Source organism: Hippopotamus amphibius, chromosome 4 (genome assembly GCF_030028045.1).
Source record: "Hippopotamus amphibius kiboko isolate mHipAmp2 chromosome 4, mHipAmp2.hap2, whole genome shotgun sequence".
NCBI classification, from domain to species: domain Eukaryota; kingdom Metazoa; phylum Chordata; class Mammalia; order Artiodactyla; family Hippopotamidae; genus Hippopotamus; species Hippopotamus amphibius.
In genome coordinates, this window is record NC_080189.1 from 136,514,418 (window position 1) to 136,539,612 (window position 25,195).

At 51.3% G+C, this 25,195-nt stretch overlaps 1 protein-coding gene and 1 pseudogene across 1 annotated transcript; both read right to left on the reverse strand.

The window, feature by feature from the left end:
* LOC130851951 (GDNF family receptor alpha-2-like) overlaps nucleotides 1-25,195 on the reverse strand; it is a 161,981-nt pseudogene that overhangs the window by 96,920 nt on the left and 39,866 nt on the right.
* LOC130851470 (GTPase KRas-like) lies at nucleotides 16,468-17,041 on the reverse strand. Its single transcript, XM_057731846.1, has one exon. It carries the CDS (start codon nucleotides 17,032-17,034, stop codon nucleotides 16,468-16,470), a length of 567 nt encoding a protein of 188 aa, XP_057587829.1. The 5' UTR covers nucleotides 17,035-17,041.

The window sequence follows — 25,195 nt, forward strand, 5'->3', positions numbered from 1 at the left end:
CCTTCAGCAGCCTCTCCACACTCACCAGTTCAACCTGCAAATCAGGTTTGACTCCCACCCCCTCCTTCCTTCCAGGGTCAGAACCCTGTGTTCTCCACAAACCCAGGGCCTGTGTTCCTCTAGGTCAAGGGGAGGCAAATGTTTTCAGTCAAGGGTAAGAAAGTAATGATTTTAGGTTCTGTGGTTATTGTCTGTCCCACTCTGCCTGCAGCACGTGGACAATACATGACAACTGGGTGTCACCACATTTCAGTAAAACTTGATTTATCCAGTCAGCAGGCCAGTTCAGCCAGCAGACCCCCTCCCCAGCTGCTCTGTGCTGTCCTGACTCTGCTCCCTCCTTGTCCATGTCTCCCAATCCCATGGCTTTGTATCTCCGAGTCCTCAATTCTCCCTGTTCTCCCAGGCCCAGCAGCAGGGTTCACCTGGTCCCTGAGTCCTGCACTTCCACTGCCAGAGCAGAGTCAGAAGACCAAGAGGTGACATCCAAGTAGGATTCAAAGGCAGAGAGCCAGAGGAGAGGGCAAGGAGATGCCCTTCGCCCAGAGGAACTGACAAGTACAAGGGCCAACATCTTGCTCAGCCTGGCCCTCGGGCCTGCACCAGGGGTGCCCGATGGGCTTCCGAAACAAAGGGCCTTGGATATGGCCCAAGATGGACAGCCTCTTGTAGACTGCCTGCTCTAGAGACCATTGGGAAGCAGGGAGGCAATTCACACAAGGGGGTGGTGGGTGGGTGGGTGTGTGTGTGTGTGAGTCTAATCACAGGTATAGCAAGGACAGGAGATACTGTTCTGCAGATCCTGACATGTTCTGCAGGTTCCTGAGAGGCTCAGGCTGCCAGGGCCACCCAGAGAGGGGACCACAGCCAGGAGTGGAAGCATATGAGTGCCAGATTCTAGGTCCAGCATCAAGGACTCCAGACACAGGGCCAGCTCACGGTCTGCCCAGCTCCCGGCTCCTCTCTGGTACCTAAGACACCCACATTTCTGCCCAGCAGCCCCTTGATGGGGACAAGAGTTCCTCCAATCCCAGACCCTGCCCCACTGTGGGCAAGTCCTTTGGGGGAGCAGATTCGGGGGAGGCACCACAGTGCCACCAGAAGAAAACTATTCGGGAGCCGGGGGATGGGGACAAGTCACTGTCCTCACTGGGCTTCATCCTTTGGGGTTTGGGAAGGAGCTCTCAGACAGCCCTTTGATCCTAACATCCAATCACTCGTGTGGGGTCCCTAACTAGCTGCCATCTCTGGGTCGGAGAAGGGGGCCCCTAAGGCTTCCCCCAGGGTCCACCTGTGGGTGAGAAGGAAGATAGGGGTAGGTGAGCTTGCCTCTCTCTCCAGGGGTGTCTGGGATGTGCGGCCCTCCCCTCCCTCCCTCCCTGGCTCAGCTCACATCTCTGCCCTCACGCAGAGACCCCCTCCTGCAGCCATAGGTTGCTGTCATTCCCAAGGGCCCCACAACGGCCACCACAAAGCCCTTCCAAAGTAGCAGAGCTGAGGGAGGGCACGGGCTGGGGAGGGACAGACCACGCACCCCGGCCTCCAGCCAAGCTGAGGGCAGGGATGCCGGCTTCCTCCCGCTGCACTCCCAGCCCCGGCACAGGGTAGTAGGGGCTCATTTGAAAGACTGTAATGAAAACAGAATCCGAGACACTTCCATTTCAGTTTCTATGAGAAAGAACTGGGGCACGGGGGTGATGGTGAGTGGGTTCCTCTGAGGGTCTGCTTCTCTTCCATTCCTCCTGGGAGGGCCACCCCTGCTCTCCCGCCCACAGTGACTTGCTCAATAGACCCGAGTGGACGGACACTGGGGCCAGGCCTGGGGGAGCCCCTGCCAGACAGCCCCCACTCCAGGATTCAAAACACCTATCATGTACGTCAGGTTCCTCACATACATCACCTCTTATCCAGATCACGCGTTCACCCCATTTGAATCAAACCAAGGGCAAGACAAGCCCCCAATGAGTCTGCAGAAAACCAGGCTGGGGCTGAAAGAAACCAGGCAACAGCTTAGCAAACCACTGGAGGGAAACGGAGGGGAGAAGGGGAGTCAGGTCATCAGGCACTGAAGGTGCTGCAGTGGACATGAGGCCATGGCTTTGAACTTCGGCACACCCGCGGTGACTTGGTGAGTCTTAGGAAGGGTCCACAGCCTCTGCTAACTGGGCATCTCCCTGGCGAGCCGACCCCAAGGGGCTGGGGAGGAAGGCTGGCAGTGCCTGGAGGGACCAGGCCAGAGCCTGGTCACCCGACAGGGGGCAAAGCCCTGACCAGCTGAGCTTTCCGCCACGCTAGCATGAAACTGTGCTGGTGACCGTCTGTGGAGCGGCCCCCAAGCCCTGCCAGCAGCCGCTGAAGCATGTGCAGTGTAATTAGGAGCTGCCCAAGGGTGACACGGGCACCTCAGCCCCAATCAGGAGGGGCGGCAAAACGGAGGGGAGCGGGGCATGGAAGGACCCATGCTGGACCTGACCTGAGGGCACCTGGAGGTCAGATGTCAGAGCACAGGGTGCCCACCAGAACAGGAAGGGGGAGTGGGCTTCCCAACCAGGATGGGCACCAACGAGGGGTTCCCAGGGGGACCCGGATGCCTGTGGCAGGCCCCATCCCTGCTCCGGTCTCATCCCCGCACTCCAGAAGCCCACTGCTCTTTATCTCTGGCTGTACTGAGGTAATATTGACCATCAAAAATTGTATACATATTTGGGAATTCCCTGGCTCTCCAGTGGTTAGGATTCTGTGCTTCCTCCGCAGTTGCCTGGGTTCGATGCCTGCTCAGGGAATTAAGATCCTGCAAGCCAAGGGGCACGGCCAAATAAAAGAGTGCACATATTTAAAGTGCACCATCCAATATATATAAATATTGTGAAATATTCCCTACGAGTCAATCAACACATCCACCACTTCATACCCTACCATCTTCTTTTTTTGCTTTTTTTTTTTTTTGGTGCACTGAGAGCACCGAAGGTCTATATGTAAGGTCTCAGCCAATTTCAACTACACAGTACAATACTGTCAACTTCAGTCACATCACTGTAACCAGCTCTCCAGGACTTCCTCATCTTGCAAGACTGAAACTTCACAGTGAGTGGCCACTGCTGATCCCACAAGCCTGCCTCACTCAGACTGGTATCTTCATTGCCCCAGGTGGCCAGGCCTGTTCTCCCTGCCCCTACAGCTATGCTCATGCTGCACCCCCACTGGCTGGCTTCCAGACCCCACCCCCTCCTTGGCAATCCCAGCCCCAACTCCTGCCTGAAACACCCCGTGCCCCACCAGCCACACCCTCACTGCCCCCCCCTTCTGTTTTCCCTGATATTCTGCACGTGGTCCTCTTTTAAACTCTTTGTTCTAGGGAGTGAGTGTGTATATAAGTGTATATAAGTGTGTGTGAGAAAGCGTGTGTGAGAGGGTGTGTATGAGTGTCTGGGTAGAGGGCAGCGGGTTTGACTAGAACCAACATTCTAAGCAAAGATTCTACTGTAGCAAATGGCGTGACAGCATAAGGGTAGCTCAGCAGAGAGAAAGGCTGCGTGGGGAGCCCTGGGATGTGTCTCCACAGTGCCACCCATGTGGTCCCCTCTTGTGGCATTGACCTCAGCCCATGTCTGGTGCTTGTTGAGCTGTTTGACCCTCAACAAGACCACAAGGACCACAAAACACAGGACTGCATCCACGTCATTCACCAGTGTCTCCCTAGCATCTGGCCTAAGAGCTCCAACACAATGCACGCATACTACACATTGGATGGATAGATGGATGGATGGACAGACAAACAAATGAACATCATGGGTTTTGGAGTCAGATGTAGGTTTCAAATATTATCCCACCACTGACCAGCTGTGTGACCTCGGGTATGTCACCTAAAACCCCTGGGCTAATGTCCTATGTATAAAACAAGAATCTCAACAGCTCATGGTGTGAAAATTCATTGAAACAGGCAGAGTCTAATAGTGCGGTACTTCGTAATCAGTAGATGATTAACAAAGGGTAACCAGTCCATTTCTCTGGGATCCCCAAGATACCTAGTGCAACCCTGTGACAGAGCAGGTGTCTGACACTTGCAAGGTGATGCCTAGGGAATGAATCACAGGAAGCTAGCCCTCATCAGCTCTTCCTGCCTCGCGGGTCCGGGTCCACAGGGAGGAACTTGTATTCCCCGTCCCTGGTCCCCAGCCTGTCATGTCCCACCCCGCCTCTGGCATCAGATACTCTAAGTCCTTGGCCTGCCCCGGCTCCATCGCCCCAGCGGCAGAGCAGCATCCCCCTACCTGGACAGACGTGCAGGTGGTGATGACACTGGGCCCCTGGCTGGTGCTGTCCCTGAGGTCATCTGGCAAAGAAGGCATCTTCTCTACCCGAGGGGCCTGCGTGGCCTGGAATGAGGGGTTTTTAGGGGACAGGTTCACATCTGTGCCATTGCCAAAGGCCTGGATGGCGTTTCCTGTGGGGTAAGAGAGCAGGGAGACACAGAGAAATCAGGGGCCCCTCCATCACTCTGCCCCTGCATCCCAAACTTGACCTTCCCTGTGACAGCCCAGAGCTGGGGGCAGGGCGGAACTGGTCTAGACTAATTCGGCTGAAGCTCCCTTTCAGATACCTACCAAGGTCTCATACCAAGAGAAGAAGAGAGTCGGAGGGAAGCTGAAAAGGAGAAACCTGAAAAAAGGAAAGGTACTGGATGAAGAATGAAGAACAACCGAAGAGGAGAACTGGGGCATCGGGAGCCGGGAGGGAAGAGCAGGCAGTGCCCAGGGCGGCAAGCTCGCCTTCTCTGTAGCATTCAGTGCCGCAGACCATTCCTTACCCACCACCACATTCTGAAGGCCCCCCTGACGCAGTCCCCCTCCCCAGGTGGCCTCACCCACCCCCACTCAGTCAGCAATACTAATTCACTCAGGAGGAACTAAAGGGACCTCTTGGACAAAACTCTGCCCCAAGCCAAGAGCCTACAGGAAGCTCCACCTCCAAGTCCCAAGTGCGCTTCAAGTTCATCATGTTGCCACCTGAACTAGGCACCACTCCCTCCACTGTAACACTGCCTCCCCCTGCGTTTCCAGTCCTGAAAGTGCCATCTCTCTCCACCCAAGTCACCTAAGTCAGAAACCTGCGTCAGCCAGGACATTTCCCTAACCACCTGTTGCTATCAACCAAGCCCACCTCTGAGAGATCTCTCTACCCATCTCTCCTCTCCACCCATCTCTCCCCTCCACCCCACTCCACCCCCTCTCTAGTCACTGCTCTGGACCAGTGAGGGCTCTCTTCTCCCAAGAACACCGACAACAACCTCTAGCGGACTCTGTATTGGGTCACCTGTGAAAACCACATCCCTACCTCCACCTCCTTCACCCCAGAAGCAGAGCGTGAGCCTTTTGAAATCGGATCTGACCACACCACCACCTGCTGGTACTCCTTCAGCAACCCGCATACCACCTCCACCACCTGCAGGACCCTAAGATCCAAATGCCTTCAGGTCTGCAAGGCCCCTCAGAAGGAGGACTCTCTCCACCTGTCCACATAACCCCAGGCAGCCGCATGCAGTGTGGTGAGGCTAAGTGCTCTGTGGTTCCTGAAATCCACCTCTGCCCAGGGTAGACTGGCCCTACCTACCCTTTCAGTTGACCAGGGCCCAGTGATCCCCTAATGGGTCAGCCTCTGCGCAGCCTTCAGAGCCCCCCTCCTCCAGGCTCACCCAGGCAGCCCCGCCCTGGGCTCCTGCAGACCCCTCTTGCAAACCTCCACCCCAGCACGGCCCCCCCGTACTGTGATGGCCGTGACCCCCTGATGGTGCACCTCTTTCAGTAGGTGAGCTGCTCAATGACAAGCACCGTGACTTCCATCTCTAATCCCCCAGTACTGTCAGAAAGGCAGGATGGACAGATGGATGGAAGGAAGAACAGAGGGCAGGAAAGGGGGAGGAGATCTCCAGGGGTGTGTGGATAGTGAGAACGACCAGGCAGACAGAGCTTGTGGGGCTGACCCTTCTGTCTCTCTAGTCTTCAGATTAGAAGTCTGAGGAAACTCCAGTTCCAAGGGGAAATCGATCCTTAAGCGGAGAAGTGACAGATGCTGAGATCCTCACCACAGGGCTGTGCCCAAAGGAACTTGGCTGAAACTGTCAGGATAACAGACCAGCAACCTTCGGCCTTGACTTGACAAAGAGTCAAGGGCTCCAGTGGCCTCGAGAGAGCTCCGGGATGCATCTCCAAGAGCACAAAACCCACGGTCTCCAGTGGCAACTCCCCTCCTGGAGAAGCCCTGCAGGCATCACGGCCACCACACCGGGAAGGAGGGAAGTGCTGGGCAGAGCTCCGGGGGCCCCCGGGATAGGAGCGGCGGGAGGAGGGGGGAACTCCTGGCTGGGGAGGACGCGGCAGGACTCACGGAGGCAGGGGGTCTGGGTGAAGTCCCTCAGGATGTTCTCACACTCCCCTTCCACGTTTCCGCTCCCACGACAACTGCACCAGGGGAACACCACGGTGCCAGTGGGGCTGGAGTCCACCAAGTTCGGTGTTACAGTGAACCCTGGGCAGGGAGACAGGGAGGCAAAGGAGAGAGGAACAGTAAAGCTTCCCCTCGGGCCCCCAGACCCCAGGCACATCAGAGAAGAGGCATGGGACACCCCCTCCCTCCCACCTGCTCCACAAACACATCCCAGCTCACAGTCCAAACCACAGGGGTCGGCAGCAGGGCACGGCATAGAGGACAGACCAGGATGGCAGAGGGTGCTGAGAAGCCCCCTCCCAGACCACCGCCCTCGCTTTCTCCTTTGTCAACAAGCAGAGCGTGTGTCCTCAAGTCAGGGAGACTAAGGCTCACTCCTGCATTTGGATCCCTGTGCCAACGCTGACCCGTGGGATGGGATGACCCTGTGCAAGTTCCTCGGCTTCCCCAAGCCTCAGTTTTCCCATCACTAAAACAGAGCCCCAACCCCTGCCCAGTAATTGCTGCTCTGAAAAAAAGACAGTCATATAAACCGCTTTGCGCCGAACCTAGAATGCTGCACAATGAGTGTTACCCTTTCTTCTTTTGCAAGCCTCCTAGGGCCCCTGGGGCCTTATGCCCCTTGATAAAGCTCCAGCTCCCATCGCAGCTGAGAAGAGCGAGCTCAGGCTGTCCACCCGCTGGCCCGGAGCCGGGTCTTAGTCCCAAACTGAGCCTGGGAAGCCGGGAGCCACTGAGAGCCAGGGCGGGGTCTGCTTACCGATCATGCGAGCTTAGGAGCCCAGACGCGCCTGGTAGTTGTCAGCGGGGCAGCTGGTGAGCGTCTGGTAGGAGGCGTGACCGTTGGCGTGGAAGCCCTCCAGCTGGGACCTGGTAGCCAGAGAAGACCGATCGGAAATAGGAGGTTAGTCTGGCTGCCCCACCGCCTCCTCCTGGGCAGAGGGGCTCCTCCGCAGCCTCCCGGGGCGGGAGGAAGCCAGGACACAGGGTGGAGGAAGATGGAGAGGAGGGAGAGGGGGAAACAAGCTATGAGGGGCTTCAGGCTCGGAGCTCCCCGAGGACAGGACTTCCTGGCTTTCCAGGCACCCAGGTGAGGCAAGGCCCCCTCTGAGTGGATCTCTCAGCCAGAGAACCACAGAGGGAACCTGGCTGGGTTTTGCAAGAATGCCTGGGACCCAGGCAGGAAGGCCAGGCTCTGCTTCCTGCTCAGCCACACCCCTGGCTGACCTTTCCCAAGTCCTTCAACACATCGCTATTGCCACCCACAGAATGGGTACGATAATCCCTGCCCAGCCACCTTATAGGATCCTTTTGGGAGATCAAAGGGACCAGCCCCCAGGGAAGTTAAAAAGAGGCCCCCTAAGGCAAGACATCCTCTGGGCATTCCTGACCCATCTCTTCTGCCTCAGAGCTGAGCAAGTTCTCCCCTGTTGTCTCTCCACCAGCTTCCCCATCCCGAAAAGCTGAATCAGCCTTTTCTTCCCTGGTGATGTAACCTGTAATCACCTGTTCCTGTCAGTGCAGATAAAGCTGCTCCGTAACCACCTGCACACAGCTCTGTGCTCCCCCACTTGACCGTGAGCAGCCTGAAGGCAGGTCACGGGTGCCCAGCGCACCCAAGTCTACCCTGCACGGCAATTCCCAGTCCTTCTTCCTCCAGCCCTAGCTCCCTGGGCCCAGGCTGTTACCATCAGTCAGCCTGGGCCACCACCTCCCTTCCCACCCACCATGGCTTCCTGTAGGCCAGCACCCTTCGCCACACGGTCCTCACCATCATATGCTGACTGTCTCACAGCAGCTGCAGGTAGCAAGTACCAAGTCTTGTGCACTAGTGTTTTCCTGCTGATGGGCACATAGTAGGACCTCAACAATATGGGCTCGGTGAGAACACCATGGTAGCCACAGGAGGGACCAGAACCCAGGTCATCTGCCTCCCTGCGCATGCTCTGTCCGCACCGTGAGGTACCTCACAAAGCCATCCAAGGTCACCCCGAATTCAGCTCCCCTGCTTCTCCACTGGAAGTCTGTCCATATCAGGAAGGGGCAGGGAGGGAGAAAGACAAGAAGCTGAGAGGCCAGGGCTGCCTAAGAGGAATGCCCTCAATGCAGACAGCTACTTGGGTCCCACCTGGTTTGCCTGGAGGTCCCACGGTCCCAGGAGAGGGGGGGTTAAGAGAAGGAGGAAGCTCTTCAGAGTGACTTGACCCCAAGAAACTTAAGTGTTTCAGGATCCCTGCATCCCAAAGAGGCTGCTAGGTGCAGGGAGTGGAAGATGAGCTCCCAGCTGAGAGCCAGGGGCGGGGTCTCACTTCAGCTCTGCCCCAAAATCACTGGAAGACCGCAGAGGAGTCCTTACTTCTCGAGGACTCATTTTCCTTATTTATCCAATGAATAAAAAGATTTTCACAGTCGGGAAGATGAAAAAGTCCTGGAGACAGATGGTGGTGATGGTTGCACAACAATGGAGTGCATTTAAGGCCACTGAGCTGCTCACTTAACTACGGTGAAAATGGTCAATGTAATGTTGTATATGATTACCACAATAAAAATGTGAATTAAGAAGTGGTCCTCTGACATCCACCTTCTATCATGTAATCCTCACGAAAATTCTGCCAAGATCTGTCAAGCAGCTGTTATCACCATCCCTCTTCACAGAGGAGGAAGCGGAGCCTCAGAGAAGCTGAGTAAGTCGCATGGGACCCCAGAGCTTCTGAGCATGGAGCCTGAACTCCAGCCCAGAACCCCAGCAACAAGGGCTGCCCCTTCCGACAGGTCCCTCGCCCTCATCCTGCTCCTCTGTGAAGTATTTTGTCCTCAGCAGCAAAAGAGAAGGAAATCTGCAGTGTCTCTGTCCTCCGTTCTGCCCACAAATCATACCCTCTATCTCCTCAGCATGTAGTCCCCGAAGCAGGGAAAAGCAGCATTTCCAACCAAGCCCACAGCCCCTGCACAATAAGACTTGGTCTTCAACAGCCAGATTGGCGTCTGGCCTGCTTCGCGAACCAGCAAATGAATGACGGTCAGTGAGGAGTCGTCCCTGCCCAGACCCCAGACCTCCAGAGACCTGTCAGGAGGCCGGGAGGGGACACAGACTTTAAGAGGTAAAGGGGATCTGGAGGCCAACAAACCAGAATCTCTAAGAAGGTATCATGGGTTGAATTCTGCCACCCAAAGAGCTAGGTAGGTCTTCATCCTTGGTACCTATGAATGTAACCTTACTCAGAAATAAGCTCTTTGCAGATGTAACCGAGATGAGGTCACAGTGGATTAGGGTGGGCCCTCCATCCAATGTCTGGTGTCCTTATAAGAAGAAGAGAAAAGACACAGACACACAGTGAGAATGCACTGAAGACCAGAACAAGGTAGCACTTGGAGTGATGTGCCTACAAGCCCAGGAACGCCAAGGACTGCCGGCAACACCAGAAGCTAAGAGAAAGGCATGAACGGATTCTCCCTTCAAGCCTTCACAGGGAGCACCCTCCTGCCAACACTTGATTTTGGACTTCTGGCCTCCAGAACTGTGAAAAAAATCAGCTTCTGTCTTAAGCCACCCAGTCTGTAGCACTCTCTTACAGCAGCCACAAGAAATGAATACAGCACCTTCAAAGACTTGTTTGCTTTGGCCACATGTCTCCCTCCAGAGGGAGCCAAGGGGATGTGGTCAGGCCCAGCAGTGAGGAGGACTGCAACTGGGTCCCCTGAAGCCACATTTTAGCTCCAGCAGGATATGGGGCCACGAGATTACAAGCAGAGACGCGAGGTACCATCTCCTCCCCACTAAAGAGATGTTCACATAGAATCTCTTAACCAAAATATGGAAGTCCATTCCAATGCCATTTGATCACACAGACAGCACAACCCCCTCTACCACCTCCTGTCAGTCACTGCTCACTGTCAGTCCTGCCCGTGAAGCCCTTTCTGCCCCACCAGCCACGTGGACTTCTGCATCTGTATTCCAGTAACACACAGAGTCTGGACCAGTCAATTTCATACTTAATTGCATACAGACTTACTCATATTGCCCTGTTTGCTCTCTCCAACTGGAACACACATTCCCAGAGTGGCAGACTCTATTGATTTCTTCATCCATAGCCTCCAAACCACTTTGGGCAGGAAGGAAGTGGTAGATATCCATTAATCTTTTCTCCAAATACGCACTGAGCCCCTACCATGTGACTGAAGACTAAGGATGGGAATGGCATGTGTACCAGTGCAACGTCAGGAAGGAAACCCCAGCAGATGGGCCCAGGATGAGCGCCCACCAGGCCCCGGGTCAGGGCTCCATAGAGGTTAATGCCGGCTCACCGTTCCAGAGGAGCATGCCACCCACCGCAGCACACCTGAGAGCCCAGCTCTGCCCTCCTGGCAGCGCCGCACCCCACCCTGCACTCGGGGCCTCACCTCTCTTCTGCAAGACTGGTTCTCCAATCGCTGACATTGGGAACCTTGAGGATCTTGCTGGCCTCACCATCCATGAGGCTTCTCAGAATACCACTGGGCCCCAGGACTTCCCTGGTGACACAGTGGTTAAGAATCTGCCTGCCAAAGCAGGGGACACGGGTTCGAGCCCTGGTCTGGGAAGATCTCACATGCTGCGGAGCAACTAAGCCCATGTGCCACAACTACTGAGCCTGTGCTCTAGAGCCCGTGCTCTATAACCAGAGAAGCCAACGCAATGAGAAGCTCGAGCACTGCAACAAAGAGGAGACCCCGCTCTCCGCAACTAGAGAAAGCCCCCATGGAGCAATGAAGACCCAACACAGCCAAATAAAGTACAAAAATATACATATAAAAAATAAAAATATAAAGTTTAAAATATTAAAAAAAACAATATCACTGGGCCCCAAGCTAGAGACAGAGTGAATGGGTGAAAATGGGAGTATGAAGACCTCAGAGAGAGACAAGGTCCCCTGGGGGGGGGGGGCGGGTAAAGGAAGTCACGGAAGGTGAAATAGTTTCAACACCAGGCACAGTGGGCTGGTGGGACCCCTCAGTGAGGAGGGAGGGCAGATCTGCAGCTGGGAGAGGAGGGGGAAGCTGTCACACCGCAATGCTCAGTCTACTGCTCGCCTGCTGTGTGACCTTTGACAGGCCTATTGTGTCTCTGTTCTCCGTGTCCCCAGTTATCCAACAGGGTGTGCTGTGCCTGTCTATCTCTCTCACGGGGTCCATGGCAGAGCTGGAGGCACCATCCTTACCTTTCATCTCTACCCAGATGTCCGGTCCCCAGCACTGTGCTGCCATGGAAAACAGGGAATAGCTTTTCCTGTGTATGATGTAGAGAAAAATACCTGTTCACCCTGCCAAGGTGGATCTGGGCCCCACACAAGGCAATGTGAGCCTCTCAGGAAGAGACCGCATCCTCTCTCTCCCCACCAGGCTCAGAGTCCCCTGCTGGACCGAGGGGAACAATGGCCACCCTGCCCCACGTCACCCTCCATGCCACACTGAGGACACAGGAGGGGCAGCACAGGCTCCTTTGCCAGATCTTAGGTGACCACCAGGGAAGAGCCACCTCTCTCCTCTTTGGCCGCGGCCTACTTCCTTTACAGCACCCCCACGGCTCTCTTCGGAGCACAGAGAGGGAGGGAAGGGTGCAGAGGGGAAGGGTGAAGGGAAAGGAAGCATCCAGGCCTTCTGTTGTTCCATTTCTCTGGCCTCAGCATCCACGCAGCCTTGGCAAGCAGAGTGACACTGGGGCCATTGAGGAGGATGCTGCGTCCAAGTCTCCAGGAGGCCTTTCAGGGCTGAGGTTCCTTCCACCCAAGACACACCCAAGTTCACGGCCACCGGCTCCCTACACTAGCACCTGAGACCAGCAGTGTCCACTTCTTTCAAGCCCACGACACCCACAACTGCAGCCATGAGTGAATCAGCCCAGTCCCAGTAGGTACAGCCTCCAAAGCAAATGTTATCCTTTTCATAACATGAGGCAAGCCAGCTGGCGATCTCAGGCCAGTTGCCGCTCGTTCCTGCAGATGCCATGAGGTCCCCGGTCTCTTGGGACCCCGTTCTCAATTCCAAGAACAGCTTCGTCCTAGACCAGCCCCATCGCTTCTCAGATTTCTGCCTTGAAGAGCCCCCATAGGAGAGATGGCATAAAAGAAAAGCAGGAGAGAAAGAGAGACAGACCAACAAAGAAAAAACAGAGAGCAAGAAAGAGAACCAACAAGGAACTCAAGCCAAGTCCACCTTGGCAAGATGGAGCGAAGCCTGCCAGATGAGCCCGGGGCAGCAGGCGGATCCGTCCCAAACACACACCCTCTTTGGGCTCGTTTCATCAGCAGCTATAGCCTAGTCAATCACGGGAAGGCAGCAGGAGAGGCAGAGGGAGACACTTGACCCGCACTTTGATTAAACAGTCGCCAGGTTAAATGGAGGACATCCAGTTAATTTGAATTTCAGATGAACAATGAATACCTTTTTAGTATAAGTACATCCCATGCAACATCTGGGATATACTTACACCAGACAGGTTTTCAGTGTTTATCCGGAATTCAAGTGTAACTGGGTAGCCTGTATTTTTATTAGATCTGGCAACCCTATTTGATGGGCAGATATTGTTGCAGAAATCGGTCTGTTGAGAAACCAAGCACTACACTCGGAGGGCTGGAGAACTCAGGTTCATTAAGCCAGCGGCACCAGATGAGCTAACGCTCCAAAGTTCTGGGCCCCGAGCTCAGGGTGAGCTTTACTTTTACAGTGCACATGTTTACAGAGCATGGAAGTTTCCAAACAGAAACTTACAAGAGCAGGTGCAAAATATTCCATTTTTTAGCAAAACATCTTCAAGTTACACTGAATGGTTAGGTCATCCTGTTTTTCTGTTTGTCTCGGCACAGCAAGCATATTTCACAAAAGCAAAAAAAGCATGGGGTTGATTTTAGGTGAGGGTAAATTTCTAACTTTCCTCTTCAATCCCCCCTCTTGATGCCCCTTAAATTTTATAAGGCATCAACTTCTTGATCTTCTAAGCCCAGGGGATGATAACCTCTTAGCGCTAGGAGATGTGTGGTGGCCCTCCTACCCGCAGTGGCCTCAGCCAGGCTGGAAACTACCCTCATGAATAAGGGCAAGAGGCAAGGTAAAAGGAGACAGGTCCCAAGGAGGAGTAGGACTATTTCCACAAGCGTTTTGCATCCCCCTAGGTAAGAAAACCAACCCCCGAATAGCTCTCCAGGATTCCATCCCTTCCAAGTCTGCACTGGGACATGAGCCATTATAGTCATCTTGTCAGTTTTTTCTTCTATAACCTTGCCCTTATCATCTATCTGTAGGCAGCAGTTACTGACATTGAACTGCCCACAGATGCCCGCCTCTGCAGCCAGTAAGTAATCTAGGGTCAGGCGATTCTGATAAATAGCATGATGCATCTTGGTTTGTTGTCCTGTCAACAAATTAAGAGCCTTGGCCGTTTCATTAGTAATGATTTCAACCACTGCCTGGAGCCACATAATTCTGTTAAGCATGTAAATTGGGGTTCGGTAGCCCCAGGACTCATCTTCTGCCCAAGTGGCTGGCCCATAATATTGGATTATGCGTTCAGGAGGCCACTCATCATCTTTCCAGTTTCCAATCTGTAGAGACCTGTGCTTCCTGGGGAGGCCTCTGCCTTCATAAACTGGGACCCCTAATGATTCACCTTGGGCTAAGGGAAGAAGGAAAAAGGAGGGGCGAATAGTCCCCAATATGTATGCCCTTGACCAATTGGCTGGCAAGACTGAATATACGTTAGCCCCACAAATCCAATATAATCCTTCTGGAGCAGGTCACTGGCCTTCAGTGGACAAGTCATTCCATCTGGTCTTTAAATTGGGGAAGCTTGCTAGAGGGTGAGGATTAGGCTCTGTACAGTTTGGGCTTCCCCACCAGTCTGAAGGATGAGTAGTTGTATTATAGTGTTTTTGGCCTAGGCAACTGAGATTTCCTACTGGAATACTGAATAATGGGCCCCACCGTGCCAGGCAATTCCTGCCGATTATGAAAGTCTTGAAATGCCAAACCCCGACCCTGGTTGTCTTGAATACCCCTGAGTTGTTGAAGGATCTCTGGGGATTTAATTCTTTAGCTCCCCAGGGCCACCGGACTCCCATATTAGTTCCAACACACACATAGCAAGAAGTAATCATCAACGTCTGGGCTATGGTTTCTGCTAGGGCTGTGAATAGGTTTTTAGTTCTGACTGAAATGGGTGGAGGACCACTTTCTATCTCTTCATAAAAAGAATGGAAGAGCTTGTGGGTAGAAGCCCGGAGTGGAACAGAAATACTCCGGAAACTCCACACACCTCCTGGGTCAATACCCTGCCCATTGACATAAATACCGATTTTTAGACCATTTTTCCAATTGGAGTCTCCAGGGTTGAAAGTAGGGAAATTGACAGGATTACACATACCTCGTTTGCAATGGGGAGCAACAGTTTCTTTCTGAAGGAGAGCTATCTTGCTTTGACTCTCCCAGGTTGCCCATGGGACACAACTCCAGTAAGGGCAACCACAGCAGGTGGATGGGGCTGGGGCCTGTTCACACATATATGTGTCATTGAGTCTATACTCTTGTTCCCATGAGAAGCCCCCACATTTTATAGTTGTCTGGGGGTTCTTGTTAATAGCAGCACACACATCAAGGTGTACTGACACTGGACATTCTAGATTTGTAATTTGTGTTCAATTGATAAGAAGCCCTCCTTCTTGGTGCCGAACCTCTAGACAATTCTCGCTGAGGGGGTAATTGGGGGTCAAAACAGATATATTGGCCTGCTTGCTGACAAATAGAATAGGTCGTTTTGTTATGTACACAGGTTCCTTGGACCTCCCCTGGGCAGGAGAAGTGAGTATGGTACAGCAAGGTCCAAGTGACCCCCTGACCTGATCTAGTTATGTGGATGCATGGAGTACACGAGGGGTCTATTTTGTTTTCCAATGTACTACAGCTCAGTAGGATATAAATCGCAACGACACAAAACATTTGATCCCACTTAATAATTCCATTACCTTTGGGTAGATTATAGCCAATATGATCTCTTGTGTTTAACCTATAGACAACATCAAGGCCAGTGGTGCAACCAGTCCCTATGAGGCAGGGTGTCATCGTAACCCTGACTCTCAGACGTCCCTTGTCAAATTCCTCAAGCTTCCACCATGCATAGACCAGTCAGCCCTGGAGTGACTGGAGCAGGGCTGGAGATCTCAGACAGGACTCAACTGTCTTCATAGGAAGACCCAAAGCAGCTGGTTCGGATAAGCTTTGGCAGTCCAGGTCCCTCGCCCTTCTAGAGGTGCTGCTCTCTTCACCCGGGTGTTGTGGATCCATGGGGTGACTCCTGTAACTTTAACAACAGCAGGGGTTGCCAGGATGACTGTATGAGGGCCAGTCCAAAGTGGCTGAAGTGGTTCCTTCCTCCAATCTTTTACCCATACCTCATCTCCTGGCTGATAGGGATGAACCCAATTGCCCAAGGGAATGGGAGTCCTTTCTAAGGTTTCTCGAGTAATACGGTGGAAGACCTTGCCCAGGGCCTGGAGGTGTCAAGACATCTCCAGGTCTGCTAGTTGCTGGGGTCTCCCTTGAGCTTCCCTATCCCTGGAGGAGTTCTCCCATATAAGATCTCAACTGAAGTTAAAATTAGTAATTAATCCATGTATGTGACAAGATAAAACATAGAAGAGGGATGATTTGAAAGCCTCTTTAATTTGTTTCACACTACAGTTCACAATTGGTAAGAAAAGTAGGAAGTAATCAACTGCATGCACCAAAGACCCTAAGACAGAAATCTCAGGTGTTCAGTTTCTTTTTCACAAGCATTGCTAGTTCAAAAACCAAAACTCAGGAAATACTGGCACTTAGAGGAAAAAAAAGTTTCCACTGTTGTTTTAAAATAAGCATTCAAGATAAAAGCTAACAGTATGGATGGAGCAGAAAGAAAGTTATGTAATGCTAAAACAAATGCTAATAATTTAGTGTAATGTACAAAAATTACCACTTTTACTTAAGTATGCCTTATGAACAAAGTACAAACTGTATTTACATAATTATACACTTTGTCTTTGACTTCTTTTTCTTCTTTTTACCATCTTGGCTCATCTTTTCTTTATGTTTTCGGATTTCTTGAACTAATGTATAGAAGGCATTGTCAACACCCTGTCTTGTCTTTGCTGATGTTTCAACAAAAGGAATTCCATAACTTCTTGCTAAGTCCTGAGCCTGTTTTCTGTCTACTGTTCTAGAAGGCAAATCACACTTATTTCCTACTAGAACCATAGGTACATCATCAGACTCTTTAACTCTTTTTATTTGTTCTCTATAATGGTGAATATCTTCAAATGATTTAGTATTATTTATGGCAAATACACAAAGAAAACCCTCCCCAGTCCTCATGTATTGGTCCCTCATTGCACTGTACTCCTCTTGACCTGCTGTGTCGAGAATATCCAAGAGACAGGTTTCTCCGTCAATGACTACTTGTTTCCTGTAGGAATCCTCTATCGTAGGATCATATTCATCCACAAAGTGCTTCTGACTTAGCTGTATTGTCAAGGCACTCTTGCCTACGTTACCAGCTCCAACTACCACAAGTTTATATTCAGTCATTTTCAGCAGCCCTTCGTCCTAGAGATGCGAGATGCAGCGGAGAAGGTGGTACCCGAGGCAGCCAAGTGCTGGGAAGGGAGGAAGAGGTGCTGGAGTGAAGGGAGAGAGTGGGAGAGGGAAGGACGGCGAGGAGGAGGGGAGGCTGGAGTGCAGCGGGAGGGGCCTTGTCTTAGGACCTTATAACCCAGGTAGTGCTGATGTCGCTACTCCTGGAAAGCCCAGTATTCCCAGACAGCCCGAGTACGTGCCTCCTTAAAGATGGCCCTGATCATTAAATGTCTCAGAGCGATAGGGCTGAAAGGAAGCTTTTTTTTTTTTTGTAATGGGGTTTTCAGAGGAATAACTTCAGGTGGGGCTCTGGAGGGGTCTGGGGTGATTGATCCTCTTTTGGGCACTGAGCTGACGGAGGGAGCAAATATGCATACTCTTTGCCTAAGTGAAGAGCCTGAAATCCCTGGGGAATCAGGGGATTAGGAAGGAAAGGTGACACAGGAAGGCAGCCTCGTAATGTGAATCCCAAAGTATACAAGAACACATCAGAGTGTGCTGCTCTGCACAGAGTGGTCCAGGGGACCAAGAGGGAGGGAGGTACAGATCTGTCTGGAAAATGGGGCAATTCTTTCAGAGAAGACCTAATTTCTCAATAAGTCGGCTCAAAGAGTCAGTTGATGGAAGGGGAGAGTGAGCCGTAAAATTTTAAGAAAATAATCTTGGCAGAGGGCCCTAGGGCAAAAGGGCTGTTTGGACATACACAATTGTAAATCAAATCAATAATCAATTGTCTCTCCCCCTCTCTATCCTGCCCGGTGTCGGTGTTGCAAAAACAAACAAGGGTGGGTGCCCCCCTCAGAAGAGAAGACCATTCAGCTGCCCGCCTGGCCGCATCCCCGTGGGGAACTTAGGTGCCTTTTAGTTTTGGCGGGTGGTATAGAGTCCCGACTTGAATCTGACTCACAGGGAGGGACTGGGTCCTGCAGAGACAGACACCACCCTGAGCTGTATGAGGTCACCACGGAACCGCAGGTTAGGGCCCACTCGGGCTCCATAGCCACGAAGGCCGTGGAACCACACAATCGCCCTGGAACGAGGATGAACCAGGGCGCTCACTCACACACACATTCACAACAGAGTTTATCACAGTGCCTCCCCACTCTGGGAAGGTCCTTAACTGGTGGGCACCTTTCCCCACTGGGAAGGCCCCTAACTGGTGGGCACCTTCACCCCTGGGAAGGTCCCTAACTGGTGGGTGCCTCCCCACTCTGGGAAGGTCCCTAACTGGTGGGTGCCTCCCCACTCTGGGAAGGTCCCTAACTGGTGGTCTCCTTACTGAAGACCATAGGAGGTGATCAAGCTCCTCTTCTGTCCGGAGATGGGACCTGACTGGGTTCAGTGCCCTGGGGCCTTACCTGATCCTGCGGCCGCTCCTAGTGAGTTGGTCCGTCCCTCCACTGAGTCCGGTCGGGGCTTGGTGATCCGGAGAGTCAGAGCACTGGATTGAAAGAGAACCCGGAATACCATCAGGTGGCGCATCTCCTCGTTTGTCTCAGAGCTCCTTTGCTCTGACTCGGCCGAGCAACCGGTACAGTGGCTCAAGGGGCTGGCATGGTTGGAATCTCACTCGGGCCTCCAGAAATGCTGCAGAAATCGGTCCATAGAGAAACCACTCACCACACTTGCAGGGTTGGAGAACTCAGGTTCATTAAGCCAGTGGCACCAGATGAGCTAACGCACCAAAACTCTGGGCCGTGAACTCAGGGTGAGCTTTACTTTTATAGTGCAGATGTTTACAGAGCATGGAAGTTTCCAAACAGAAACTTACAAGAACAGGTGCAAAACATTCCATTTTTTAGCAAACCATCTTAAAGTTACACTGAACTGTTAGGTCATCCTGTTTTTCTGTTTTTCTCGGCACAGCAACCATTTCTCACAAAAGCAAAACAAGCATGGAGTTGTTTTCAGCTGAGTGTTAATTTCTAACTTTCCTCTTCAATATGTTCCCAAAAGGAAAAAAAAGGCAAAGCTGGAAGTGCAAAGGTCAACGCACCCAAGCAGAATCATCCAGAATTGGGCACGGGGGATGGGAAAGGGTGGACTGCCTAGAGCTCAGTGGTTCTCAAAGTGTGCTCCACAGACCCACAGCATCAGTGTCGAACTACATAATTGTTAGAAATGTAAATTTTCCAGATCCCACCCCACATACAACAGATCTGAAATCCAAGGGCAGGGCCCAGCAATCTTCACTTTAACCAGCCCTCCAGGTGATTCTGATGCAGGTGAAAGTTTGGGGATGTGGCAAATCTGCACAAGCTTCAGCACTGGGCTTGTGGGGACCCTTCACACCCCACTCCCTGGTCTCAGCTTTAAATATACCCACACTATAGCCCAACCAATGGAAGAAACTAATGTTTCAGGCTGTAGTCCAAGCTCATAATTACATGGCTAAGAGTGTGCATGTTTGTAAACACACACACACACACGTACTCCCATGCAAACACAGTTACACTTGGGTACACACCTCTCGCTTCTTTGCTTTGGCCTCAGCCAAGAAAGTACAGGTACCTGTTACCAACAAATCCCTCCCTTGGTCCAGACTGTAAATACCTTTCCAAGCACAAAGACTCTTCTCAAATCTGTCTGGCTTGGAATACTACTAGGGTGAACTGCTCCCTGGAACCCCAAAGTGTTCCAGCTCTGGCCACTATGTGGTTTTAGGGTCTGAAGGGCTTGTCAACATTGCCAAGTTCCCATTTATCAGGTTATACCTGTTATGCTGCTACCACAGAAGCCCATGGGCTTCTACTGGTTTGGAGTTGGAGGAAGAGGAAAGGAAGGTCATATTTCCTGAGGATACACTCTGTGCCAGTCATGGGCATCACATTTAACTTTCTGAACAATCCCACAAAACACACATTTCACAGCAAGGATATGCCAACACCAAGAGGTGGGACTCATGGTCACACACCCTACAGCCAGCACCGCAGGGCCAGGCACCTGCCAGTGAGGACGGGGTCTTTCTCAGGGTCTGCGGCCATGAACCACTGCTGCTAACAACACTTCCGGGGGGTCACCACCAGCACTGCTACGTGCTAACAAACACTTGAATATTTCATGGAGATGGAAAAAGGGATCCCAAGAAATGTGAATTACTCCTGATGGGGTTCAGAGACAATTCAGGGGAATGCAGAGGAAATGGCTTTAACAGACCCAGGTGCCTCTGGAATGGCTTTCCGAGGTCCCCTCCAACGGTGCAGGGCATGGTTAAGTAGGTTCAATGTCACGTGACACTGAGAAAGGGGGCCATGGATTTCCCCCTCATGCCTACTTTCTGACACCTTCAGGGCTCACTGCGGACAGCCTGAGTCCTGGCCTTTTCTGCCTGCTCCTGGAAATGGGCCACCACTTGTCTCATGAAATCATAATCCACTTGGCTTCCTTTTCCTCTGTTTATTCTTCAAGTGTATGTGGATACTTATTCTTTCTGCCTAGAATAGTAGCTCCCCGTAGGGGGTGGGTTGTGGACTTCCTCCTCCAGCCAGGTAGTTCCTCCAGGCTGTGAACTGTGGCACTCCATCCTCCACCTGGGGCTACTGGTGGACACGTGATGCAGGGCAGGCCCACCACACAGCTCTCTTCCCGGCCACACTGACTAGCCTAGGAATAAGGAAGTGACATAGCCAGGCCGAGCAGAGCCGTGTCCTGAGGCTTCCCTAAGGCAGTGATGAAGAACATTGTTTTCTTCACTGTTTAAGACCCCACGGATGTGAGCCCAGATACACTGGGACCACAGATCTGGCCTCAGTCACAGTATGGATACACATGCAGATAACCTGCAGGGAGAAGCAGACACTAGAGACAAGGAGAGACAGAGGGAGACCTTTTTGTATTTGAGTCCTGGAATACACTCCGGCCCTTTCTATATTTTATTGGAAGCCAGGAGATTCCTTTTTAACTTTTCTTAAGGTAGCTGGGTCTCTGTCACTTAAAAGAGAAAAATTCTTGAGAATTCCCTGACCATCCAGTGGATAGGACTCTGCACTTCCACTGCAGGGGGCCCAGGCTCCAACTCTGGTCAGGGAACTAAGATGCTGCAAGCCACACAGCACAGTCAAAACAAAACAAAACAAGACAAAATCAGAAAAATTCTTGACTACTGCTTAGCCTCACTCTCTGATTTTATCTGATCTTTTCTGTCCAAGTTCAAAGCAAACAAAAAAGGTACATACTGAAAAGAACGTACACCAATAACCAAACCCACAAAGGGTCTATCTAATCCATGTGAAAGAGGCAGGATCACAGCAGCACTTTCAGCGAGAGCAACTTGGAAAATGGATGAAGGTACAATTCATGAAGGAAGACAGACCTGGCCTTGGATTCTCTGCCCAGCTTAACTAGAGAGGAGTGGTTCAGGTGGGGAAGCCACAGAAAGCCACATCACTACTGAAAATGACAAGGACATAGATGATACCGATATATGAAAATTCAAACACGAAGCATGCTCAGGGATAAACAACAGGAGACAATATACTTTACGCTCCCTGGTTACAAACAGAGGAGCATGGGAAGCATGTGACCTGACAGGATCCAAAAGTAAACTTCAAAGGATGCTAATAGAATACACTGTTATTTTAAGAAAGCTGCTTTAAGATGGTAATTATTTCTTCACATTTAATTGAATGAGGCCTCAGGAATCCTGGGTTATTACAAACAATGATTTCTCAAAGCCTTGGTTAGAGAAAATGTTATTGCTTGCAGAAGCAACAGCAAATGCAACTGACCCTCCATCCCAAGAGAAAGCGGCTGAGAGAGCAAAGCTACATCTCAGAGTCCTAGCCCCTCACTCCAGGGCAGCTCTGGGTCCCTGAAGCTTGCCGGGGGGAGACACAGCCTGATGCCGTGCTAGGAAGTGCAGATGGAGCCCTTCTGTACATGACCAGGAGCTCGGGGCAGGCTGCTGCAAGAAGTGTTTGCTCTCCTTCCCCAGGAGGACCTGAATTCTGCGAGAACCTTGCGCCTCCACAGAAGCAGGCCCAGCCGTGAGGTCCAGTTTCTGACATCATGTCATGCTGGCTGGGTCTGAACCTTGGCTCACCTATTCACTAGCTCTGGGGCCTGGACTATATCATTTAACCTCTCCAGGCCTCCGCTTCCTCCTCTGCAAAATGGAGGTGATTATGGTACTTATCTCCTCGTACAGTCGGGACAAAGACTGAATGAGCAAACGGATAAGGCTGCCCCATCAACACCTGCTACACTGTCCCTGAGATTAGGGGACTCCACTCACCACTGCTGAGTGCAGGACACTGTGCAGAAGGCATGAGCTCTCCCTTCAGGCCGAGGGAACGTAACAGCTGTGATCTAGTAACAAGCATCTCCTGCGTTCATCCTCAGTCACACAAAGTGCTTCCACTACCACCACCATGCTTTACCCTGACCACAATTCTCTGAAGTAAACTTGAGAGTTCCTCAGCATGATTAGCCCTGTTTTACAGGTAAGGAAATAGGGGTGTAGAGAGGTGAATTAACTCACTTAGTATCACAGCAGAAAGGCACAAGACTTAGCTTCAAATCTTAGCTCCAAAGCCAGTGGGTCTTCCCCTCCACTGGGCGGCCCACCCTTCTCTAGCCCTGTCTTTCCTCAACCCCCTGCTCCCTCCCCACTCCCAGCATGTGGAAGCCACAGAAGGGAGGCTTCTCTTGGATGACTTCTCTTCTGGTGTCATCCAAGGGAATTCATGTTGTCCTACTTTTCTCCTGCCTCCCCCTCCCCCCCGCTTTCCATCCAGTCTGGAGCTCACCCTGCTCATCCCTTCTCTCCTCCAGGTGAGCCCTGAGGGCGTCCAGAGGAAATGACCTGGATATGGCTGTAGTTGGAGCCACTGGACCTCAGGTGACCAGAAGCAATCAGGTAGACCCAGGCCCCCAACCACAGTGGCCCACAGAAGCCTGCTTTAGGAGAGGACTGGGAGGGGTCTGCATGGGGCAGAAGCCAACCCGTGCTCACAGGGGTCTCCCACCCAGGGCCCAGAGATGGGAGCCAAGGCCATGTCCTTCTTCTAGACACCACCATCAGATATAGTCCTTCATGTTCTCTGAAAACACAGATGGGCAGATGCCCTTTTCTCTACTTTTTTCCCAATCCCTTCTCTATGTTGCAAACCTATTATTACCTGGTAAGAGGAGAAAAGAATTAAATGTACGCATCATTTGATCTTAACTGAAGGACTGTTCTATTTCACTGAACAGCTAAGGAAGCTGAACAGGAGATTGTGATGACACAAGCACACCCTGAGTCACTACAGACTTGTTGTCACATTAAGTCAATAATTATGAAAGCTCTCTATTTAATTACTCAGTGAGGACTGACATGTTACTCTGTTAAGAATGTGGTCAGCCTTGAGCTAGGCAGCCAGCCAGCTGAAAGGTTTCTTCCAACTTTCTCTGAATGCTGATACAGCTCGTGCTGCTGGTATGAGGTTAGCTTCTTCTCTCTCTCACTCTCCACTGCCACCCTCCCTCCTGCTCCAGAGCAAAAAGCTCCAGGCCCACCTCCCTTAAGTCCCTTAAGTCAGACGGAGCAGGTGGTCCTGGGGTGGCCAGGCAGCAGGCAAGGGTCCCCGTGGCCAGTGGTCGGCCTCTCACGTGATCTTCCTAACTCAGGGTCGAGTCCTAAGACTCTGACACTTGAAGTCTCATGAGCTAAGTTCCAGCACTTTCTTTCTTTTTTTTTTTTTTTTATTATTATTTTATTTTATTTTTTTTGGGGGGTACATCAGGTTCAATCAACTGTTTTTATACACATATCCCCATATTCCCTCCCTTGCTTGACGCCCCCCCCTCGAGTCCCCCCCACCCTCCCTGCCCCAGTCCTCTAAGGCATCTTCCATCCTCAAGTTGGACTCCCTTTGTTATACAACAACTTCCCACTGACTATTTTACAGTTGGTAGTATATATATGTCTGTACTACTCTCCCGCTTCTTCTCAGTTTCCCCTTCACCCCCCGCCCCCTCCCATACCTCGAGTTCTCCAGTCCATTCCCTGTATCTGCTTCCCTGTTCTTGTCACTGAGTTCATCAGTACCATTTTTAGATTCCGTATATGTGAGTTAGCATACAATATTTGTCTTTCTCTTTCTGACTTACTTCACTCTGTATGACAGATTGTAGTTCTATCCACCTCATTACATATAGCTCCATCTCATCCCTTTTTATAGCTGAGTAATATTCCATTGTATATATATGCCACATCTTCTGTATCCATTCATTTGTTGATGGGCATTTAGGTTGCTTCCATGTCCTGGCTATTGTAAAGAGTGCTGCAATAAACATTATGGTACAAGTTTCTTTTGGGATTATGGTTTTCTTTGGGTATATGCCCAGGAGTGGGATTACTGGGTCATATGGTAGTTCTATTTGTAGTTTTTTAAGGAACCTCCAAATTGTTTTCCATAGTGGCTGTACCAACTTACAGTCCCACCAACAGTGCAGGAGAGTTCCCTTTTCTCCACACCCTCTCCAACATTTGTTGTTTCCAGACTTTGTGATGATGGCCATTCTGATTGGTGTGAGGTGATACCTCATTGTGGCTTTGACTTGCATTTCTCTGATGATGAGTGATGTTGAGCATCTTTTCATGTGTTTGTTGGCCATCTGTATGTCTTCTTTGGAGAAATGTCTATTTAGGTCTTCTGCCCATTTGTGGATTGGGTTATTTGCTTTTTTGGTATGAAGCTGCATGAGCTGCTTGTATATTTTGGAGGTTAATCCTTTGTCCGTTGTTTCATAGGCAATTATTTTTTCCCATTCTGAGGGTTGCCTTTTAGTCTTGTTTATGGTTTCTTTTGCTGTGCAAAAGCTTTTAAGTTTCATGAGGTCCCATTCGTTTATTCTTGATTTTATTTCCATGATTCTAGGAGGTGGGTCCAAAAGGATGTTGCTTTGATGTATGTCAAAGAGTGTTCTGCCTATGTTTTCCTCTAGGAGTTTGATAGTGTCTGGCCTTACGTGTAGGTCTTTAATCCATTTGGAGTTTATTTTTGTGTATGGTGTTAGGAAGTGTTCTAATTTCATTCTTTTACATGTTGCTGTCCAATTTTCCCAGCACCACTTATTGAAGAGGCTGTCTTTTTTCCATTGTATACTCGTGCCTCCTTTGTCAAAGATA